Here is a 23509-nt window from a genome sequence, read left to right as displayed (position 1 = left end):
CCTTTATTTTTTTGAGCAGTATAGAATACAGAATAGATAGTTGATTGTAGATTAAATGGACCTACAGTATGTAAAATCTGACATTAAACTGTAGAATTAATATAGAATACTTATTTATTTATTTATTTGTCAACAAATACAAGGAAACAGTATCAGTATAGACATAAATATGGACACATGAAAAATGGCACAAATAAATGGATATAAATAAGCAAAACATAGCCATAAACACATAAAATGAGTACATATAAATGGGGACAGTAGGACAGGGATGGATGTTGCATGTTTTCTATCCAGATCAGGCACTTACTTGAGGCTTGTAATCCAGTCCAAGCCAGTCCTCCTGCAGCACCCCCACCCCCCTGTGGCCCATTTTCGGCCTCCATGGCCTCCTGCAGCACTCTTCCTGGCCAAAAATGGGCCATGGGGGCTGTGCTTGGCCCCCTCGCAGCCCATTTTGGCCAGCAGAGGCACCACGGGGTGGTCCTTTGATATTTCCAAATCAGCCCCATGGGCCAGATCTAAGCATCCCGCAGGCTAAATCCATCCTGCAGCAATGGTGGGTTGCCCCCGGTTTGCACTGGTTCTATAGAACCAGTAGTAAAACCAGCAAGAGGCTCCGCCCACCAACCCTGGTGTCATCAAGATGCTTCTGTGCAAAAGAGTGCACACGTGAGCGAAGCAAGTGTGCGCACGTGGCCCCGTTGTGAACCGGTAGTAAAAGTAAGTAGAACCCATCCCTGTCTTGCGGGCCTTGAGTTTGACACCCTTGGTGTAGATTTTCTATGAGTAAATTACAATAACAGATTGTTAACAGAGTGCTTTGAACTTTAACTTTTCTATTCTTTAACCTGCTAACTATTTTTCTTTCATATATGTAAGGTATGACAGGTCAATTGGACTGCAAATAGATGTAGAAGCTTATAAATTTTGGACCTGCTTTGTAAGGAGGGGAAACTATTATTGTTGGAATAGTTTTGTCAATGTTTAACTAGGGAGAATAATATGTATTTTTATCCTCTTTTAAATTCACATTTGTTTAATGTTTATGTTTAATTTTGTTTTGTCACTGTTTAATTTTCTTTTCTTTTTTCTTTTTTGGATTTTGTTATTTTAACCTTTTGAATAAAATAAAATTGTTGGCAGCTTCATTTGTTGGGCAACTAACTTGCTTAGTTTTCTTCAACCCTTCGTCCTCCAAATAATTCAGAGCAAACTCTTGAAGGCCCATAACAACTGAATATGTGTTATTTTCCTTACAGATAAATTATTTTCTTTTAATTTATTTGATAGACCTTGTACTATAGGAACCCCATCAAATGGAAAATGTAATTTTGCTAAAAATAAAATCAAGAAAATTACCTGAGCAAAGACCAGGAATACTGTGGCAATAACAAAAGATGTTATAGATGTCCCAAAATACCATAACACAAACCAGCCAGCAGCATTCAGTAGTAAAATATGCAGAAGCATCAGGAAAAAGTAGACTTTGTTTGGCTTGAAGAGTCCCATCATTTTAACAGTGGATAGTAGCTCCCGAAAATCTTCTGCTAATAATTTCTATGAAAAACAACACAACAAATTTGCAGATATTTTGTCTCTATGAATACTGAATAGCTAGCTAGTGGCCTCAACAGTTAACATCAAGACCTCTTGATGGAATTGCCCTCCAAACTATCATTTTCTCAGAAGAATTGCCCTCCAAACTACTCATTTTCACACAGAAAAACTGTGTGAACTCAAATTTGATAAATAGATTGGTGGCCTTACCTACAGATTCAAACAAGATATAAAAAAGATTCAGAACAATATGGATTTCAAAACGAGCAACAAGAAATGGACAAAATATTAACAGGGATTGATGAAAAAATGATCACCAAAACATAAAATTGCCTTCTTAAATTTAAAATGGAGGAGGAAACTGTGAAAGAAACAATGATAATTTGAGCTAAAAATTTTGGATATAATATTGAATTGGAGCAATGGGAAAAATTATGGAGAAAAAAATTAGAAAATGATGATGTCGGCCGCACATAAGGAGAACATTTACAAAATATTTTATAGATGGCATTTACCCCCAGCGAGATTGGCAAAAATGTTTCCCAATAGACCACCAAACTGCTGGAAATGTAACCACCAACAAGAGACATACTACCACATGTGGTGGACATGTCCCAAAGCCAGAGAATATTGGACAAAAATTAAAAAATGGTTGGAGGAAATTACTAAACAAAAAATTGATATGAAACCAGAGTTATTTCTTCTGGGTATAATAAAAGGAAATATAAGTAAAGAAATTCAATACATCATGCTCCATATAATTACCGCAGGCAGAATTACATTTGCCCAAAACTGGAAGCAAGAACACACTCCATCAAGTGCAATGATTATAAAAAAGGTACTAGAATGTGCAGAAATGGACAAATTAACAATGGAATTAAGGGACAGAGAGGAAACAGTGTATTATGAGACATGGAATAGGTGGTATAATTGGCTTGAAAAGAAGTCTAAAATCAACTTATAGTGAATGTACAGGAAAGACAATAAAATGAAACAATATATATTTGGAGTGTAGTAGACGTGTAAATATTGTATATATTATATAAATAAGCAACTAAGAAATAAGAATGTATATGTATAAAACATTAGGCCGATGGATAAGTTGAAATTAAGAAAAAATTCCGATAATGGAAAGCTGTAAAAGTGTAATTGTGATTTTAAAGGTTAAAAACATTGAATAAAAATATATTTTTTAAAAAAAGATATCGATATAGATATATAGACTGATAGACAATTTACAACCCACGCATGGAATATATGGATCATCCTTCATTATTCAGTTAACAATTGCTCAAAGTTACTTGTGACTTAAGTGACTTATGACCATTTTTCACACTTATGATTGTTGCAGCATCCTCATGGTCATGTGATCAAAATTAGCAACTGGCTCATATTTATGATGGTTGCAGTGTCTTAGGGTCCTATGATCACCTTTTGCAACTTTCTGACAAGCAAAGTCAATAGGGAAGCCAGATTCACTTAACAACCATGTTACTAATTTAACAACTGCAGTGATTAACTTAATAATTATGGCAAGAAAGGTTGTAAAATTGAGCAAAATTCACTTATGTCAGATTGATATAGCTTCGAGTGTCCACAAAATGGCACCAATTTATAGACTCCTCCAATGCACATACTAATTTGTGATCAAAGTGTTACTAGAAGCCATTTGAAGGTGGTGCAGTGGTTAGAATACATTATTGCAAGCTAACTCTGCCCACAGATAGCAGTTCGATCTTGACTGGCTCAAAGGTTAACTCAGCCTTCATCCTTCTGAGATAGATAAAATGTTGGGGGCAATATGCTGACTCTGTAAACCACTTAGAGAGGTCTGTAAAGCACTATGAAGCAGTATGTAAATCTAATAGTTATTGCTATTATTATTAGTTTAAAAGAATACCAAGTGTTGTGTTATTCAGTGCTATTTTTGTTCATATATTTATTGTAATATATTTGTTCATTAAATTTATTTATATAGTGCATTTGTAATGTATTCTAAATTCACTAAGTAATATGTTCTTAACTGTAGTATTGTCAACTCTCACGTACCGGCTGGCTGGCCTGGAGCTACGATTTGACTGGTGAGCCGCCAGTCAGCGGCCAGGCCAGAGACCACTGCTCGACGATGCCCACCCATTCAAGAGCTGCCTGCCTTGCTGCCTTGCCAGGACTCACCTCCCCAGGCAGTGGAGATGCAGTGGCAGCACGAGTGATAGCCGGAATGGGCCAGCCACCCAAGGAGACACCAAGCATGCCAAACAGCTGAGAAGCAGTCACATGCCGATTACCAATGACAGTGCGGTAGCAGCCAGGAGGCAGCCATTGCTATCACAGGCCATCCTGGATCTCCATTGAGGACTGGCCAAGCAGGTGTTGTGATCCGTCAGCAGCCTGCAGAGCTGGCAGCGGAGTTGGACAGTGAGTCTGGGGAGGAACATGGGCCAGTCCTGGAGTCTGGGGAAGGCCAGGGTGAGGGCTCTACGTCAGAGGCAGAGATGGGGCCATGGCCATCTGGAAGTGATGTGCAGACTCCAGAGCCCACAGAGTCAGAGAGCAGAGAGGCAAAGGAACAGGAGGAGCCTGTTCCTAGTGCACGCATGTGCAGAGCTGTCAGAAGGCAAGAGTAGCTAAAGCAAAAAGGATGACTTGGGAGTAAGGCCAGAAGATGATTGGCTCCTCCCATAAGGCTTAAAAGAGAGACAAAGGCACTTGGGCCTTTTTGCAGGAAAGCAACATTGCTATCTCTGTTTCCAGTTGGCATCTCTTGTTTGTTTCTGAACTTTGTAGGGCTTTGCTAAGTGAGGCCTTTGGCAGAGTATCAAAGAAGATACCCTGTTTTCCCCAAAATAAGACATCCCCTGATAATAAGCCCAATTGGGCTTTTGCGCGCATGGCAATAAGGCCAAGCATTTATTTCAGGGTTCAAAAAAATATAAGACAGGGTCTTATTTTGGGGAAAACATGGTAAAGGTGGTGATTATCCCGAGGGACTTCTTCCAAAGGACTTTTTTGCAACTAATTGGGACTCAGCTGGGAATGAACATAATTCTCAGCTGTTACAATAAAATAGATTTGTTTGGGATTAATAGTATCTTGTAATGACTCAGTAAGCCTAGGTCAGTAGGGAGGCAGCCAGTGGAACAGAGACATGGCCACAAGGACTGAGGACTGAGGAGGCTGAGACTGAGGAGACTGAAATGTCAGGCAGATGGTGGCTTCTTCTCGCTTCTGGGTCACGTGGGAGGGAGCTGTGCACGTGAGTGGATGGAGTGGTGCTTAGTGATTAAAAGGTGGTGGGGAGCACAGGCAAGTAGCCCTAGCAAGAAATTCATTGCGTTTGTGATTGTCAGTTTGTGCCAGAAGTGGAGTAAAAAAATTAACAAACCATGTTTGCCTCTGGAATCGTTTGGTGCTGTGCCAGGGTTGGAGGCTGCTGACTTTGAGGAGTCAGAGCTCCCACAGAGGTCACTGTACTGGAGGCCCTACTGGGTCCAGCAGATGAGGCACCTGTGGACATCTGGCCAAAGGAATGTCTAGGGTGGCAGAAGCCAGTGGATGACCAAAGGCAGGCAGAGACTGGACAAGGTGAAGGTGAAGCAAGGGAATGGTGGTTCGGCAATTCCAGGACTTTGGACTATCAGGCCTTTCCACCCCAGGGTCTGCTACTCACCCCCTCAAGGGCCTATTTCACACAGTGGTGGGAGCGGCAGATCTCTGACGACTGGAGTTACTCCACCACCATGGGTAACCAAATGATCGCAGTGTTGCAGGAGATGTATGGGGTGGCTGGCTTTAGGGAGCAGGGCCATGGCAGTGTCTGGAAGGGGCCTGGGGTGGGCAGTCATCCCTCCCAGGTGCCCCAGCTGCTTGAGGGGGACCCCAGCCATTTCAAGCTGCCTGGCATGGGATGTCCCTATGAGGCCCGGAGGGATGGCCCAGAGGCCAACCCCTGAGATGATGAGAGCAACCAGGTTCCCCTACGATCTTCAGGGGGAAGGCAAGAGACCCCAAGGCTATGGTTGGCCCAGCAGTAAGCCATAGCCCCGTAACCATGGGGCACTGGGACCCGCCGGTGGTGAGGGCATCATTCGATTGAAGCCCTGAGAAAGTGGCCCTGTTCCTTGGGCAGGTGCTGAACCATATAGATAGATATGGCTGGTTATACGTGTCCCAATGGGATATGGTCATGATGGTGGTGGCAGTCATGGAGGGGGAAGCCACCGAGTGGTGGCCGATTTGTACGGCGACCACGCTGCAGAATTAGGGGACATGGGCCCCTTCCTTCCCCCCCCCAGAGAGGTTTGAGGATAACACCAGGGCACAGCAGGCCGAGGGAGACCTATTGAAGATGAAGCAGAGAGGGAGGCCTGTATCCAAGTACATCAAGGAGTTCAGGTGGCTCATTGGAAAGGTACGCAGGTGGCCTGAGAGGTTAGTGGTGTACCACTTGAAGGCTGAGCTTGATCGGACTTCGCGGCAAGTCTGTGCATGCCAAGGACTGGCCCCCAGGCTGGCAGCCTGGTTCCAGGCTATAACGGAGCTGGACGTCGAGTTTCAGGACAAATGACAGAGAAGGGATTGGAGTCCACGAGGCCAGCGACCACCAGTGCTGTCCTGGGAACCCAGCCTTCCTCTGCCCAGGTGCAGCCCATGATGGTATCAGAGAGGGCCCCACCCCAAAGTGCTTCTGCTGTGGGAAGCCAAGACACAGGGCCGCCGAGTGCTCCAAGGGGTGTTCCAAGGCATCCCTGGGCCCTACTAGCATGAAACGAGGATCCACCCGAAAGAGTACAAGAGCCACTCTGGAGAAGTTCCGTGGGGCATGCCAGATGGTCCAGTCAAGCCTGGTGGAAGAGGTATCTGCTCCGATGGACAGCACTGACACCAGCGGGAGCAAAGGGGAGGCTGATCTGATGCTTTGTATGCCCATCAAGCCCTTTGTAGTGCAGATGGTGCTGGAGGCGCACCGACGTTGCCTCATGAGCAAGGCTGTTGCCTCTGAATTGCGGGTGGGACTACAGAGGTTAGTCTGGCCAATCTGAGCAGATGGATGGGTCTTTGTTGGGAGGCCAACCAGCCAGGCACGTTACCAAAAAGGTGGTGTTGGAAATTGGTCAACATAGGGAGGTACTGCGTTTTGTGGTGGTTCCCTGAATAACTGAGGAGATTGTCCTGGGCCTGGCCTGGCTGGAGAAATGGGGCCCTACAATATGGTGGGGGGTGGTTGCTGACATTTAAGGATAGGCCTAAAGCCCAATCCACCATCCCACAAAGGGCTATCCTACACTCCAGGGGTGAACTGTGACAAGGGAAGCATTCCCACCCAGAGCAACTCTGGAGGGGAGTTGGCTTTCCCTAGAGAATATAAAGATTTGCAGGATGTCTTTAGCAAAAGGGAATGTGATATCGTACCTCCCCACCATCCCACCTATTTGTGGCATAGAAATACTCCTTGGGGTGACGCTACCAAAACCCAAGATGTATTCGATGACACCCCCCCCCCCCAAGGAGCTGGCCGAAATGAGAGCCTACATCAAGAAAAATCTAAAAAGGGGCTTCCTTCAGCCAGCTAGGTCCTGAGTGACGGCACCCATCCTATTTAGGTAGAAGAAAGACCGGGGATGGGGGTAGTGTTGTGTTTGTGTGTTGACTTCAGAGGAATCAATGTATGTGTGGAACACCTGTACCCCCACCCTCTGTTAAAGGATATGATGGCCAGGTTGTTGGAAGGGTGGTTTTTCACTAAGTTAGATCTCTGGGAGGCATATTATAGGATCAGAATCAAGGCCAGAGATGACGGCCTTTAATTGCCCTCTGGGGAGCTATTAGTTTTGGGTTATGCCCTTTGGGTTGCAAGAAGCACCACCAGTGTTCATGCAGCTCACTAATGAGGTCCTGCATGAACACTTGTATAAGAGGGTACTCGTTTATTTAGATGATATCCTCATATACACCTGAACCATGGAGGAACATGTTAAACTGCTGAGGCAAGTGCTCCAAAAACTGTTGAACTCACACTTGTACATCAAACTCTCCAAGTGTGAGTTCCATAAAACAACCTTGTACTATCCCCAAATGGCATAGAAATGGACCCAACTAAGGTCAAAGTGGTATTGGACTGGCAAGCCCCCAAAACATGGAAACAGCTGCAGAGTTTTTTGGGGTTCGCTAATTTTTACCGTCAGTTCATCCCGTCCTTTGCCCAAGTGGACTTCCACTAACCAATATATTGAGAACAAAACATCTAACCAAAAAGCCACATCTGAGGTGTCCAGTCATAAGGACAACTGAATGTCAGCAGGCCTTCGAACAGTTGAAGTCCCTGTTTGCAAGCTGAAGCACCCGGATCCATTGAGACCTTTCATGGTGCAGGCAGATGCCAGTGAGGTAGTGGTGGGAGCAGTTCTCTTACAGGTTAATGAGGAGGTGGTCCTCCAACCGTGTGTGTATACATCACAGAAATTAAACAACACCGAATGCAACTGGCCCATATGGGAGAAGGAAGTGTTTGTGATTCGATGGGCCTTATTGACATGGAGACACCTTCTGGAGGGGGAAAGCATCCCCTTTGAGATCTGGATGGACCACAAGAACATGGAGGCCCTCCAGGCCCCATGTTGGCTGGCCCTGAAACAGGTCTGCTGGGCGTTATATTTACAGAGGTTTAACTTTTGCCCAGGAAGCCACAGTATGACAGTGGGCGAGAGGAGGTAGTCCAGGCAATAATACTAGCCAAGTCGATGCAACAAACATCAGCGGCATCCCCACTGTACTCCCCAGCCGAGGATATACCCTGGGCTATCCAAGAAGCCCTTGCCACCGATCCGTGGTTCCAAGGGAACCAAGCATGACTGACACAGAGGGATGGATTTCCTTGGAAGGGGTCCAAGATTTATGTGCCCAGTACTGTGCGGTTGAACGTACTATGGCGTTACCATGACGTTCGGCCGGCTGGCCATTTCGGGTTTCTAAAAACCTTACATTTAATGAATCAACAGTTCTGGTGTCTGCTCATGAAGAAAGATATAGAGGAGTATGTATGTAGCTGTGCTGTGTGTAACACCATGAAAGTCTGGCCTGGGAAACCTCCCAGTCTCCTACAACCCTTGGCAGCTCTGGTCCAACCATGGCAACAGATAGCCATGGACTTAATCAGGGAAATACCATAATATGAATGGTTATCAATCTATTCATTGCCTGCCCTGGCCTTCTGTCAGCTAGGAAGTTGGCAAAGCTTTTTGTTGTGCACATCTATTGGCTCCATAGCATCCCCCAATGGATAATCTCCGACCAGGGAGTACAGTTCACTGCCAAGTTTTGGCACAAATTCCTGGCAATGGTGGGGTCCAAACAGGGCATCAGTTCAGCATTTTATCCAGGTACAAATGGGGTGGTTGAAAGAGCAAACTTGATGGTGGAGCGGTACCTGTGCTGTTATGTTAACCATCAGCAGACTGATTGAGCTGACTTGCTGCCTTTTGCGGAAGTAGCGTACAACAATGTAGTACACAGCAGTACTGGCTTCATCCTGTTCCAGGTGGCCACTGGGAGGGAGTCCGTACCAATACCTGAATGTCCCCAGGAAACCATGGAGGAGCCAGACCTACATGAGTGGATGACTTGGACGCAACAGGGTTTGGATAAGAAATTAGGTCCAAAATACATTGGGCTGTTCTCAGTAGTGAAGGTGATTAACCCCGTTATGGTTCAGCTCCAACTGCCTCGACTGCTGGGGAAAACACACCCTGTTTTCCATTGCAGTCTGCTCCTTCCAGTCCACACCTCCCCCATCAGGGGAACTTTCCCTCAGCCACCCCCACCGCTCATAGTGGATGGTGACCAAGACTATGAAGTGAAAGAAGTAGTAGACACCCAGTGGCATAGTAGAAGGCTGCAGTACCTCATTCTATGGAAGGGATATCCCCTTTCTGACACATCGTGGGTACCCGATATGGATGTCTGAGCCCCTTGACTAGTCGCTAGGTTCCATCAGAAATATCCTGGGAAGCTGGGTAGGACTGTTCCCTTGCCTCCCTCTACTCACCATGTTCTTTGCCTTCCAGACACTGTCTCCATGGTAGGGGGGCTACATGTCAGCTCTGGCGTGCTGGCTGGCCCGGAGCTGCCATTTGACCAGGGAGCCTCCACCCTGATGCTGCCGGCCAGCTGCCAGGCCAGAGACCACTGCTTGACAATGCCCAGGAGCCGCTACTGAGCCACTGAGCCAGGACTCACCTCCCCAGGAGGTGGAGATGCAGTGGCAACACCAGCGATAGCCGAAATGGGCCAGCTGCCCAAGGACACACTGAGCATGGGCCATGCAGCTGCCAAACAGTTGAGAGGTGGTCACATGGTGATTATGTCACCGACGACGGTGCGGCAGCAGCTGGGAGGCAGCTGTAACTATCACAGGCTGTCCTGGATCTCCGTTGAGGACTGGCCAAGCAGGGAGGCAGCCAGTGGAGCAGAGATGTGGCCACAAGTCAAAGGACTGAAGAGACTGTGGAGGCTGAGACTGGGGAGACTGAACTGGCAGGCGGATGGTGGATTCTTCTCACTTCTGGGTCACATGGGAGCAAGCTGCGCGTTTGAATGGGTGGGGTTGCTTAGTGATTAAAGTGATTAAAAGGTGATGGGGAGCATGGGCAAGTAGCTCTAACAAGAAATTCATTGTGTTCATGATTGTCAGTTTATTCCAGAAGGGGAGTAAACAAATTAACAAACCACGTTTGCATTTGTAGTCTTACTTGTCTTTTTGGAACATGGCAAGTATTTTATTACTGTTATAAAATATGTAATTGATACTATGAATTAATATTAATTATTATTTCTGATTAAATATTTATGGAACTGTTATTGGGCTCTATTTACTTACTTTAATCACTTTATATAGCTGCCCATTCAATGACTTCCATCAGGTAACATCAGTAGATACCCATTGGCCAGAAGTCCCACCACAGGTCATTCCCAAGCATGATGAATTCTGTTTCAGTGCCGTGCCCAGGTCTGAAACCTGACTGAAAAGGATCCAGATAAACCATTTTCTCCAGACTCTCTGAGGCTGCACTGCAACCACCTGCTTAATAATCTTGAAAGAGAGGCTGGAATTGATTAAGTGGAAGCTGAGGAAGGCAGCCTGAAAGAACTGAATTTACTTGCCCAATCTTATTGCCCAACTGCATTTTTAAAAGTACCATGGATCTTGTCTGGCAAAATCAGATAGAAAATCATCTGATGGGACATAAAATGAGTTTGTTCTACATCCAGAGGATGAAAAGGGTAAAACTGTGTACATTCACTCTACATTGGACACTAGCTGGATATGTCTTCTTGAGATGACAGAAGCCTCATCTTGTGGGGTTATTTGGGTTCAGTTTGAATCTGTGGAGCCTAAAGAAGCAAACAGGGTTCTCTCCATGTTATTCTCACCTGTGGATCTGAGTCCTGCTTGCTTAGTGAAAGCAAACAGAAAGATGAGAGGAGGCTGAGTGTGAGTGATAGTGAAGATATCCTTTGGATATCTTTAGGAAGAATCAAGTGCAGCTTCAGGGCAAAGAGGTGGAGAGTGGATGGGAATGGAGTGGCAGATACTAAGATCACTTCCTAATTAAAAGTCTGCTGAAGGAAATGGACTTTTACTGTTTTTATAATTGCCAAGAGATTGGAGTGAAATACAAGGATAATGCAGAAAGATTGAGGAGCTCCTTATAAAATCTCTTTTGTCGGCCTAAATAGCAGATCAGTTTTAATGACAAAAGCGATCTTTGAGTCAAGCTCTATAATATTTAAGGGTATACAGTTTAGCACCATAAATCACTATCTCAATTTTCTGTCTCCAAACTTACATTTTTACTGGGTTCAAAGCTGGGCTGATCAGGTGCCAATTCCCCAATCAAAAGAGATGCCATATACTTCCTTACAAGAGTCTTGTCAAGGTGAAAGGCTGTAAAAGGATCCTAAAGGCAAAACATAAAGAAAGAAAAAAGAAAAAAAATTATAATAAAGAACCAAATTAACAGCAACCTGGAAGAAACATGTTTAGGCTGAGTGATTATATTTGAGTCTTACTTTTCTTCTCATATGATTTATCAACCATATGCCAGTCCCAAGCCCCCCAAAATGGGAAGTGTTAGGGAATGCAGTGGTGAACTATCCTGCAAAAAGTCTCACCAAAACACTTTATGGCAATAACTCAACATGACTCAGATTGAATACCAAGCTGGATGATAGCCTACAAGCTACTGGAGAAGAGCAAGAACTAGCTTTTAGAGTTTTTATGATGTTGTTGGAGGAAAGCCTTCAGGAAGCCCATGTGGCCCATGATGAAAGAGTTGCCCACAACTGTACAATGCTATATCGAATTGGATCATGGAATGTTAAAGGCATATCCCTTAGGAAACTCAAAATTGTAAAACGAGAAATGATTAGAGTGAATATAGACATCCTTGGAATCAGTGAGTTATACTGCACAGGGAGTGGTCAGTTCAAATCAGACAAGTTTATGTTTTTTTTTTCTGGAAACAATATCAAATGTAAAGGATTTGGATTCTGTGTAAGCAAACAAGCAGCTAAATGTATTGAGAATTACATAGCATAAGCGATTGCATACTAATTTGAGTTAAGCCACTCAATATCACCATACTACAAATCTATGCTCCAACTATAGACTCAAATGATGAAATTGAACTTTTTTACAGTGAGCTTCAATGTGCTCTCAAGCAAATACCAAAAAGGATCTTTTGTATATTATGGGTGATTTCAGTGCAAAAGTAGGCCAAGGAGAAGTTTCAAGAATAGTAGGCAAGTTCGGGCTAGTGGAATGGAATGAAGCTATTGATTGCCTAGTGCAATTTTGCCAGGAAAATCATCTCAGCATAATGAACACATGGTTTATTCAACACATGCAACATTTATATACGGTATTTTTCAGAGTATAAGATGCTCTGGAGTATAAGACACACCTTAGCTTTTGTGGAGGAAAATAAGAAAAAAAAAAGTCTTCCTCTGCCTACCAGCATACATCAGTATTCATCTGGCTAGCATCCTGTCAGTGTGTGAGAGAACTGAGGGCTGTTTGGAAACTGAAACAGTATTTGCTGTGTGAACAACAAGGAAACAGCAAGGAGCCTGGGCATGGCTTCTGTACTAAAGCTGCATGCTCTGCTGAGCTCTGAAACTAAAACTGAAACTGAAAATCCTCTCCTCTGCTTGTGTTTTGCTTGTATTTACTACCAAGTTGGAAAATCTGCTTTTGGTATTGTATATTTACTTCAATATATAAAGAGAAGTTATTGAATCTTGCTGAGTCAGTTACTTATGTGTGCTTTCTGGATGTGATTGCTGTTGCAAATTCTGACACGTCCTTACAGCAAATAGTGAACAGCCAGGTCAGCTTCAGCACATTATTGCAGCCTGATTCAGCACAAGCAGCTGATTGATGGGTGGATCTCCCTCCCAGAATACCCCCAATCAGCTGTTCCAGGCTGCAGGGATTGCCACAGACCATCGCCGTCTCTGTGCCTCATGTTTTTGGCCTCGTGGGTAGGACTACATTCGGTGTATAAGACTACCCAAATTTTCACCCTCTTTTAGGGGGGAAAAGTGCATCTTATACTCTGAAAAATACGGTAAACGGACAGCACCAAATGGACAACATTAAAAATCAGATAGATTTCATTTTATGCCAACAACACTGGAAAAGTTCAGCTGCATCTGTTAAAACACTTCCTGGTACTGATTGTAGCTCAGACCATCAGCAATTAGTGTCTAAACTGAAGCTCAAATTTTGCAAAGTGAAAAAAGGTATTCTCCCCTCCCAAAAATCAATCTGAACAACATCTTACCTATGCATGTCATAGATGTTAAGAATAGTTTTGAATCATTGAATATAGAAGGGAAAGTGAGCTCCAAATGAACAGTGGTGAGAGATCATTGAAATTGATGGAAAGTACAGTATGTGTCACACTAAAAACCAAAGAGAACAACAAGTGGCTGATGACACCATCAAAATAGCTGGTCAGAGAAGGGCAGCCAAAGACAAAGGTAATAAGGGCGAAATTAAAAAGCTTAATGCAATTTTCCAACATGAAGCCAGGAGAGACAAAAGTAGACAGCGGGAGGAGGAGTGTCAATATCTGGAAGAAGGTAACAGGAAGGGACGTAGCAAGGTCATGTTTGCCATAGTGAAAATGATGTGATCCAGTTTTTCAGCACAGCAAGGACCACAACAGGAATGTACTAAGTAACCAGCAGAAGATCAAGAACAGATGGAAATAACATACAGAATGTCTCTATAGCAATTTGACTTACCATCAAGATGATAATGATGACAGCCCAATTAATAATGAATGAAACATCTTGAAAAAAGAAGTAGAATTGGCTATGGAGAAATTTCCAAACTGGAAAGTCTTGATTATTGATGAATCTGCGGAATTACTAAGACCAGTGCCAGTTAACATCATCACTGCCCTGCGTCAAGAGTTATGGACTATTTGTTAATGGCCTCGGGATTGGAAAAAATATGTTTTTAATCCCACTGGTAAAGAAAAGTGCTGCCGGCAACTGCTCCAACTATTGCAAGATTGCATTGATTTCTCATGCAAGCAAGCGTCTGTTAAAGATCATTAAACAGAGGCTACAGAATATCATCAATCATGAGTTACAAACTGGCTTCGGAAACGGGCACGTCACTCGAGATCACATTGCAGATCAATATTAGATGGATTATGGAAAAAGCACGACTGTCAAAAGGACAATCCAGGGAGCCTGGATAGCTCAACAGAAAGAGCTCTGTAATTTAACACCAGCTGTCTGCAATTAAAAGTAAGATCGAATCTTGACAGGCTCAAGGTTGACTCAGCCTTCCATCCTTTCTAAGGTAGGTAAATTGAGGACCCAGTTTGTGGGGGCAATAAGCTGACTTTGTATAAATATACAAAAGTATGAAGGCTATTGCTTAGCGCATTGTAAGCCGCCCTGAGTCTCCGGAGAAGGGCGGCATATAAATCAAAGGATCTATATATGTGGTTTATTGATTAAGGAAAGCTTTTGACTGTGTAGTACACAATAAGCTATGAGAGGCTTTGTGTGACCTTGATGTCCCAACCCATCCGATCAGACTTATCAGATCATTGTACACTGATCAGGATGCAACAATGAGAAGTCTATGGTGCCACAGATTGGTTCAGCATCAGTAAGGGAGTTAGGCAGGGAAGCATTTTATGACAAATTTTTGTTCAATCTGAAGTAATTATGTGAAAATTAGACCTGGAATTGCCTGATGTTGGAGTGAAGATTGGGGGAAGAACCATAAATAATTAGAGATACGCAGATCATACAACACAATTGGCTGAAAATAAGGAAGACCTGGAAAAAAATTATCTGGAAAAACAGGATAAAAATAAAAAAAAATAGGATTGGATCTTAACATCAGGAAAACAAAGATAATGACAACAGCTACAGATGCATATGAAATGTTTAAAATCAACAAGGAGGAAATTGAATTAACTCGAGAATTATATGCTTCTTAGATCAAAAACTGTTCACCTTGGCAGTTGTACTCCTGAAATCAAACACAGACTAACCTTAGACCACACTGCAATGGTTAACATGAATAAGATCTAGAAAAGCATAAACAATGATATAAATACAAAAAGCAGGCTAGTTAGAGCAATAGTTTTCCCTATAATGATGTATGAGTCTGAGAGTTGGACACTAAAATGGCTCATAGAAGAATTGATGCCTTTGAACTGTGGTGCTGGCATAAATAATTGCGTATACCATGGGCAGCCAGAGCAACCAACAGAGAGATTGTGAATCGTATAAAACCAGACACATCATTAGAAGCCAAAATCACAAGACTATGTCTGATTTACTTTGGTCATGTCATGCATGCAAATTTATTTGAAAAGTCAATGATGTTAGGAATAGTTAGTGGAACAAGAAGAAAGAGGCAAGCAAAAAACAAGCTGGTTTGATACCATCAAAGCTGATACAAAGAAGAACATTCAATAATTGAAAGAAGCTGTGCTTGATAGGGTAGCATGGAGAGCATTTGCTAAGAGTCGGACATGATGGAATGCTTAAAATAATAACAAGTCATTGTCTATACCCATGATGGCGAACCTATGGTAGGCGTGCCCAAGGTGGCACGCAGAGCCATCTTTCTGGGCACGTGAGCTGACGCCCAACTCACATGTGGGCGGGCGCCCCAGCTGGTGTTTAGGCCTCTAGTGCACATGTGCCCAATTCCAGAGACCCAGCTGGTCTTCGGAGATCGCCTGTGCATGCACACTTGTATGCATGTATTGCATGCGCAAAAGCCATGTGCATGCACATATGGTGCAATTGTGCATGCAGTGCATGGGAGAGCCACATGAAAGCCGCACCATGTGCAGAAGGTGCGGTTCAGTTGTGGTATTTATCCAGTTCTGTCCAGCTCACATGAACTAGTAGCGGCAACTGCAGAAGGCTCTGCCCACCTGCCTGGACATAATGCATGACTATTATGCATGCACAGAAGGCCATGCACATGTGCAGCGGTGGCACATGCTCACATTTGCAAACCAGCTGGTCCAGTCTTTGTTTTGTCAGGAATAAATCCTTGAGAGTGTTTTAATTATTGTTTAAAAAATGAATAAAAAGCCCTGCTGATGATGTTACCTAGCCTGTTTGTGAAACGTTCAGGAGCTAAATGGCAAGTTCAGAGAACAAATCACTGCTAAAATGTAAAACCTGAGCTACAAGTATTTTCTATTATTTCAAGGAATAAAAATGTATAAATAAGCAAAAAAAAAAAAACCCTTTAACTTCATTACAGCACTTCAACAACTTTATTTGCTCTAAGATGGGGAAAAAGGGCAGGTGCTGGTCAGAGACAGTGTTTAACTCAGAGTTCCCCAAAGTGATCGGTTCTGATCCACAAGTATTGATGAAATTATCCAAGGGGCCATTGTTATTATTGGTAGTAATGTGAGTCAGAATAGTATTTATTAAATTATTTCCCTACAATAAATGTTTGGGGGATTGATGAATAACATGAAACTTCATGAAGGGGGTGATGAGTTGAAGAGTTTGGGGATTCCTGATTTAGCTAAAAATCCAGGAAAAAAAAGCCTGGTAATGAGATTACACTCCTGTGTAATCTCATTACCATGTACCTGTATATATACTATCATTTCATGTGTCATTGTTAGGGTAGCTAGTTTTGTCATGATTCTCAGCTTCTGACAATTACTGCTTAAATCTGGTAAAGAAACCTATAATTCTATGCATATTTATTCCAACAATGTTGGAATAAAATATGTTTAATATGAATAGGATTGGGTTTTATTATTCATGGTTTTAATTAGTTAAATGTAAATTGCATATAACCAACAGCCTTTTTCTTTATCCTTAACTGTCCAGAAAATTAGTTATGTTTCCATCAAAAATAAAACCTTCCCAAAATGTAGACCAAACCTCAGCATAACCAGTGGAAGAAAATGCTTTTTGGCTGCTCTAAAATTCAACAGAAGATCAGAAATGAAAGATCATTTATTATATATGATAGATTGATTGCTACTGTTTTTCTTTATTCCTTTAATGAAGGGAGGCAAGGGCAAAAAAAAAAGGGGGGGGAATGCTATATTTTATTGAAGCTGCAATTCTCCAGATTCAAACATATTAAGAATATCTTTATGCAAACATCCAGAACCTGACACTCAATACAGTACAGAAGTAACAAAGATGGATAGTTATGTGAATTTGGCTGTATATGTTCAGTTTGAAAGAGGCCTTAGCTGGATGGCAGGTTCACTCTTTATCTTCTCCCAACAGCTGGATGTCTTTTCTGGAGCTGCAGGGATCAGCTGTCAATCAGTGTTGATGAGCAGGGAAGCAGGGGCCATTGAGATGATAACACCAACTCTCAGTATCTCTCAGTTCTGACAACACTGGGTGGAACCTAGAAGTTGCAGGATTCTGGAAAGTTTTAAATTGCCCATCTCTAAAGTAGAACTAGTTAGAATAATAGTGAGATTTGTCATGGCAGCTTGTAATGGGCATGCAAATAAAGTTGATTGCTGCCTTCATTTAGCGTGGGTTGCAATAGAATAAGAGATGGATAGTTATGTCAATTTGGCTGTATATGAAAGAGAGCAAAATATATTTCTTTTTGTTATTTGAAAATGAAGGAGACCAAAGCATTTTCAAAATCAGGTCTTCAGATGTTAGGTGTTCCAAAAGCAGTTTTCCAGGACAAGTATTTTTTTTTTATTGGCCTAGAACAGCTATTGCTTCAAGCTTACCATTTGAATAGTTACGTTTTATTTAAATATCAGTTTTCTCATGTTAAGATTAGTGACAAGCAAATTAGATTTGGTTATTAATGACAGGTTGTCACAAAAGAAACAAGAGGACTTTTGAAATGGTACTGTTGCCATACCCAGTTTGAATTGCAAACCAGCCTCCCCCAGAAAAACACAGGCCTCTTTCTTCAGGCATAGAAGGGATGAAAAAGTAAGCAAGTGACTCTGGCTGTATGATCAAACCCCAATCTATTTTACATACATTGTGACGTATGTAAAAAAAAAGGGGGGGGAGGGCTCTGAATATGCTGTCATGACTATCATCTTGATTCTTGACACTCTACCAGATATCCCTCTTCCTCAGCCCCCTAAAAGAAAGTTCTTCAAGAAATATTTCAGCTACTCATCTCACAAAAATTCCTTTTCATGAAGAAGATTTTTACATTTGCACGTTTTACTGTTGCCCTGTTAAAAGGAAACATGACCATAATTGCAAAAAAAAATAAATAAAAAAAAATGCATATGTGAAGATAACACATACAAATTGCAGAATGATCCATAATCCTTTTACGGGCTTACTTCCAATTGTGCCATCATTCTTAAAAGATTAGCTTGTCATTAAGATGATAAACGTGAGGGGAGGGGAAATCATCTTCATGATGCTGCATGATCCAGATTTCTAGACATCGTTGATTTCTTTCACAACACTTTGCACAACTGTTTTTATCTAGCTACCAATTTATTCTGAGTCACTACTGTTCTACATGTGGATGCATTATTTCTCCTTTTTTTCTTGCTCTTCTATGCTTGCATATGAAAGGGCCCTTGAGACTCCCAAGGCCTCTGGTGCGTATGATTGAAACCCCATTTTATTTATATTTCCCTCCAGGTTTGTTATCTCTGCCATCTTTGTTCTTTTTGTTTATATTTCTGGATGTGCATACATATGTGTGTGTGCAAGTGTGCATGTGAATATACTATTTATATGTAGCAATAGCAACAGCACTTAGACTTATATACCGCTTCATAGTGCTTTACAGCCCACTTTAAGCAGTTTACAGAGTCAGCATATTGGCCCCAACAATCTGGGTCCTCATTTTACCAACCTTGGAAGGATGGAAGGCTGAGTCAACCTTGAGCCAGTCAGGAACGAACTGCTGGCAGTCAGCAGAATTAGTCTGCAACACTGCATTCTAACCACTGCACCACCACAGCTCTTCCTGTAGTGTGTATGTGTAGACTACATATATACTAATACCAGTGCATAAAAGCCTAGCAGTATAAATGAACTAGCTGCTAATAGGAGGCTCCCGTCAAGACTGGCTAACCCAAGGAAAGACAAAACTGATCATGAAAGACCCCACAAGGGACCAGCACCAGCCAACGACCAGCCTCCCCACAACATGGAACGTCCTATCAGGCATTATAGCCACAAAGCTGCAGGACCATTGGGATCGGTACATGAGCACAGCTGAGAAGGGCTTTGGAAACAACACCAAAAGCTCAAAACACCAGTTGCTCACAGATAGAGCAGTAGCTCAAGATTCAAGATCTAGATGGACCAATCTGAGAACAGCCTGAATTGATTACAGGAAAGCCTATGTCTCTGCCTGAAGACATCCAAAAAGGAAGCCTACACCTTTCCTCAATCAATAATTCCATTCTCACACAACACTTGCTTCCTCGACATTAAGCTGGAATCAGCCTTCCTATAACTGAAGCCTGTTTACTGAGTCCCACTTAAGACTGTTCCTCTCTAGGCTAAACAGTTCCCTCTTTCTTTCCTCATAATTCTTTGTTTCCAACTCCTTCAACATCCACATCAGTTCTTTGTGTTCCAACTCTTCTGGACCATTCTTAAAGTGCATCTCCTAATACTGCAATTGGTTGTTGAAGTGCAGTTTCACAAGAGCAAAATAAATGAAACATTCATTTGGACTTTTAAAAAGTTAAAACTTGGAAACTATATTTCTACTGATGCTGCCTAAAATTGCATTATCCTTCTTAGGAGCCATTTTAATTTTCTGATTGATATTCAATATATAATTGTTTATAATTCCAAAATCTTTTTCACATGTATTATCTACATGTGCTTATCTGTGCATTTGATTTCTGTTTTCTAAATGAAACATTTGCATTTGTTTCTATTAAATTCCTTTTTTAAATTCAACTTCTCTAATATTTCAAAATCATTATGATTTTATTTCTAATTTGTAGAATATAATTATCAATTGTGAAATACCTGCAATTGGATAAACATTGCCACCACCTATTCATTCATATAATGAATACAGATTATAAATTTTAGAATGCTTTTGAAGCCAATTCTGGATTTATCAAATAGATACACTCATGTGACAGGTTTCTTGTCATTTTTGCATTGTCTTTAAGGTATTACTTACTAATTATTTTGCAATCTGTTCTAAACAATTTCTACATGTTGCTGTCAAGCTGACTTTTTGTAGTTCCATGGGGTCCTCTCTACCCTTTATCACCATGAAAATCATGACATATTAGCCTTCTCTAGTTATCTAACAAAACTTTCTTTCTCCAGGATTTTTCAGAGTCAAGAGACATTGAGTCATGGTATGGTTTACAGAATTGGCCTGGGCAACCAAATCATCCCTGAAGAAGTTACTTCTGGTTCCCCACTGGAAGCAGCAGTACCAGTTTTCCAGTAGAGATCTGAATGATCATATTTGGAAGGATGTAGAAAACTGAATTGTTCCAGAGGGCATTCTATTCTGACTTAACCATATTTTATTTGTTGTTGTTTTTTTTAAATAAAAGTTTAGTTTATCTGATGTATGTGTGTGTGTGTGAGAGACAGAGGGGGGGGGAGATTATATTGGCTTCTGTTGTAATTGCTTTATTTTAATATTTATATTGAAGGGTTTACAGTTTATACATGTAAACTCTCAAGAATTTTACTTGGATAGTGACATGATACAATTGGAATCAATCAATCTATTTGGCCTGAGGGTTCAGTTTCTCTCTGTTCCTTTCAGTGAAACTAGATTCTTTAACCTGATCTTCTGAATTGCTCAATGAAATAAATATCCTCTTCTCTGAAAACCCTGAGCCAAAAGAGGAGTTGAGAAAATGTTTTTCCTTTATCTTTTTTTCATACCTGTTATCTCTTTACCACCTTTATTGAACAATTAATATACAGGATCCCCCCCTTGCATTGTCTTGAATATATTATTTTAGAACTAATTCATATGCTTTGGTCATATTCACTGGTCATTCCTTTCAGGTTAGATATTATTACAGGGATCATCCAATGCAGATGAAAACCCTACATATAAAAAGAGATGCCAAATGTTCAAGCTAGCTTTAGAAAAGGCTGAGGAATATGAAATATAACTGATGCATAATAGATAATTGAGAAATACTAAGAAGTTAACATGTGCTTCATTTATCATAGAATGACTTTTAATTTTGTCAATCACATCAAGCTGTTGAATAAGCTTACAAAAATGGGAATCCCAGAGCATTTTACTGTTCATATGAGAGAAGCTTACATACTGGTCAAGAAGGCTCAACATGAACAGAACAGGCTGGCTCCAAAGGAGTGCAACAAAGCTATATACTCTCCCCTTAGTTATACAACCTGAATGCTAAGTATATATTAAGAGAAGCTGATTTGGACAAAGTTGTGTGTGGTTGTAAAAATTGGAGGCACAAACATCAATAATCTGGCCTAAGATGATGACACTGTCCTAATAGCTGAAAATGCAGAGGATCTGCAAACTTTAATAATAAAAGCCAAGTTGTACAATGGAAAAAAATGAGACTAAAATGCAATATAAAGAAGACCAAATGAAGGACAACAGATAGAAGAACCAGCCTTAGAACTGATAATGAAGATAGTGAAGTGTTAGACATTTTCTGCCTTTTAGTAACAACCATCAACAGAACAGAAACAAGCGGTCAAGAAATATACCACACAGCACTTAGAGTAGCCATGAAGGTCTTTGAAAAGATACTCAAATGCTATGATATGTCTATATCTATAAGTAGCGGAATTGTGCAATACCAGCCATGGTATTCCCTGTGGTACTTTATGGAAATGAAAGTTGAAGAAGCAGAAGAGTATTGATGGTTTTGAACGTTGATGTTGGACTCCTGAATTGTATGATTTTATGTACACTGACAGCATATGCACCAAGACAAATTCCTTGTGTGTCCAATCACACTTGGCCAATAAAAAATCTATTCTATTCTATTCTATTCTATTCTATTCTATTCTATTCTATTCTATTCTATTCTATTCTATTCTATTCTATTCTATTCTATTCTATTCTATTCTATTCTATTAATACCATGGCCAGCCAAGAAAACAAACCAATGGATCATTGGACAACTAAACCCAGAGTTCTCACTTCAGGACAAATAACCAGGCTAAAGTTATCCTACTCTGAACACATTGTGCAGACCCTGCTCTCTGGAGAAAGTTCTAATACTGGGAAAGGTGAAAGGAACGAGAACATGACCAGCAGCAATCTTCTAGTTATGTTGGAAGATCTGAAGCATCAGGTTAGGGACAGAATGTCACGGAGAAAATCTGTGATTAGATTAGATTGAATTAGAGTATGTTAGAAAGAAGGAATTGGGGGGAAAAGTCTGTTTCCAAAAAGAAAGGAAGAAATCCATGTCTGGCATCATAGATGGATTTACCCTTACAGATATCTTAGTGCAACCTAAATGAAATGAGCTAAAAAAAAGAAGAGGTGGCAACAGCAAGAAAAAGGAATCCAGCTTTGACATGAAGAGTGAAAGATTCGCGGTTGCAAGGAACTGGAAACACCGGAGTCTTTGTCTTGCCACCTGCCGCGCGCCTTACCGTGGCGTCCTGCCCTGCGTAGGAGCAGATGGTCCGAGAGCCCCCCGGGTGCCTCTTGTGGAACCGGCTGATGTCATAGACTTTCCTGTCAATCACCAGCCAGCGCTCCCGTGGCGGGTCTCCCTGGCCGGTGCGCAGCCCGATCTCTTCCCAGGTAAACAACCGCGAAGGACCGGACTGATCGGCCGCGGGATCCGTTTCCCTCATCCCAGTTTCTCCTTGCTGGGAAGCCATCTCCCCGCGACTGAGGCTTCGAGGAACTTGGCACTGTCCTTTTCAGCACCACGGGAGCGCGGACTGGGCGGGTCCTGGCGAGGGAGTTCCCCCCCCCACCCCCTTTTCCGTCTCCGATTGGCCAAGGGCGTCATTGACGCTGCTCCCCTGGAGAACAAACGCGGAGAGGGAAGCACCGAAAGCGCCAACTCGGCTGAGCCTGGGATGTTCAGCTTTTCAAGTACGAAAGAGGAGTTGGAGGCTGGCAGCGTTTTTGCAGTAAGCGGAGCAAACTCCTTTTCTTGGTTCCACAAAAATCCTATTTCTCCGCAAGCAAAACGATAAGAATGAAGGACCCTGAGGTCGATTTCGTGCAGGGCAAGCAAATTGGCAAACAAGTTTCGGAGTCTCTCTGTGGAGGCTCTATTCTGACCGGTTTCACTAAGAAGCAAGATCTCCCCACTTCTTTAGCCCCGCAGTCACGGGAAGCAGTTCGATCACAGACCGATCTGCGATTCTGTCTGAAGTTAAGCTCTTCCTGAATGTCATCAGGACATAAATGTTATTTATTTTGCATGTTATCGCCACAGACAGACGATTCGCG

At 42.1% G+C, this 23509-nt stretch overlaps 1 protein-coding gene across 1 annotated transcript in view; it reads right to left on the bottom strand.

The window, feature by feature from the left end:
- The window catches only part of LOC117667027 (acyl-CoA (8-3)-desaturase-like), a 45952-nt gene extending 23018 nt beyond the window's left edge, over positions 1-22934 (bottom strand). Inside the window, exons 1-3 of the mRNA XM_060687786.2 lie at positions 22693-22934; positions 11406-11516; positions 1363-1560 (exon numbers count right to left, since the gene is read on the bottom strand). Coding sequence (XP_060543769.2) covers positions 1363-1560; positions 11406-11516; positions 22693-22926 — 543 coding nt within the window. The 5' untranslated portion in view covers positions 22927-22934. The remainder of the gene's footprint in view (positions 1-1362; positions 1561-11405; positions 11517-22692) is intronic.
- Between the last annotated feature and the right edge of the window lie 575 nt (positions 22935-23509).

This window comes from Pantherophis guttatus, chromosome 1, assembly GCF_059756535.1.
Source record: "Pantherophis guttatus breed Tessera chromosome 1, ASM5975653v1, whole genome shotgun sequence".
Lineage (NCBI taxonomy): Eukaryota > Metazoa > Chordata > Lepidosauria > Squamata > Colubridae > Pantherophis > Pantherophis guttatus.
The sequence above is the reverse complement of the archived record's forward strand: the minus strand, read 5'-3'. Positions and strand labels throughout refer to the sequence as shown.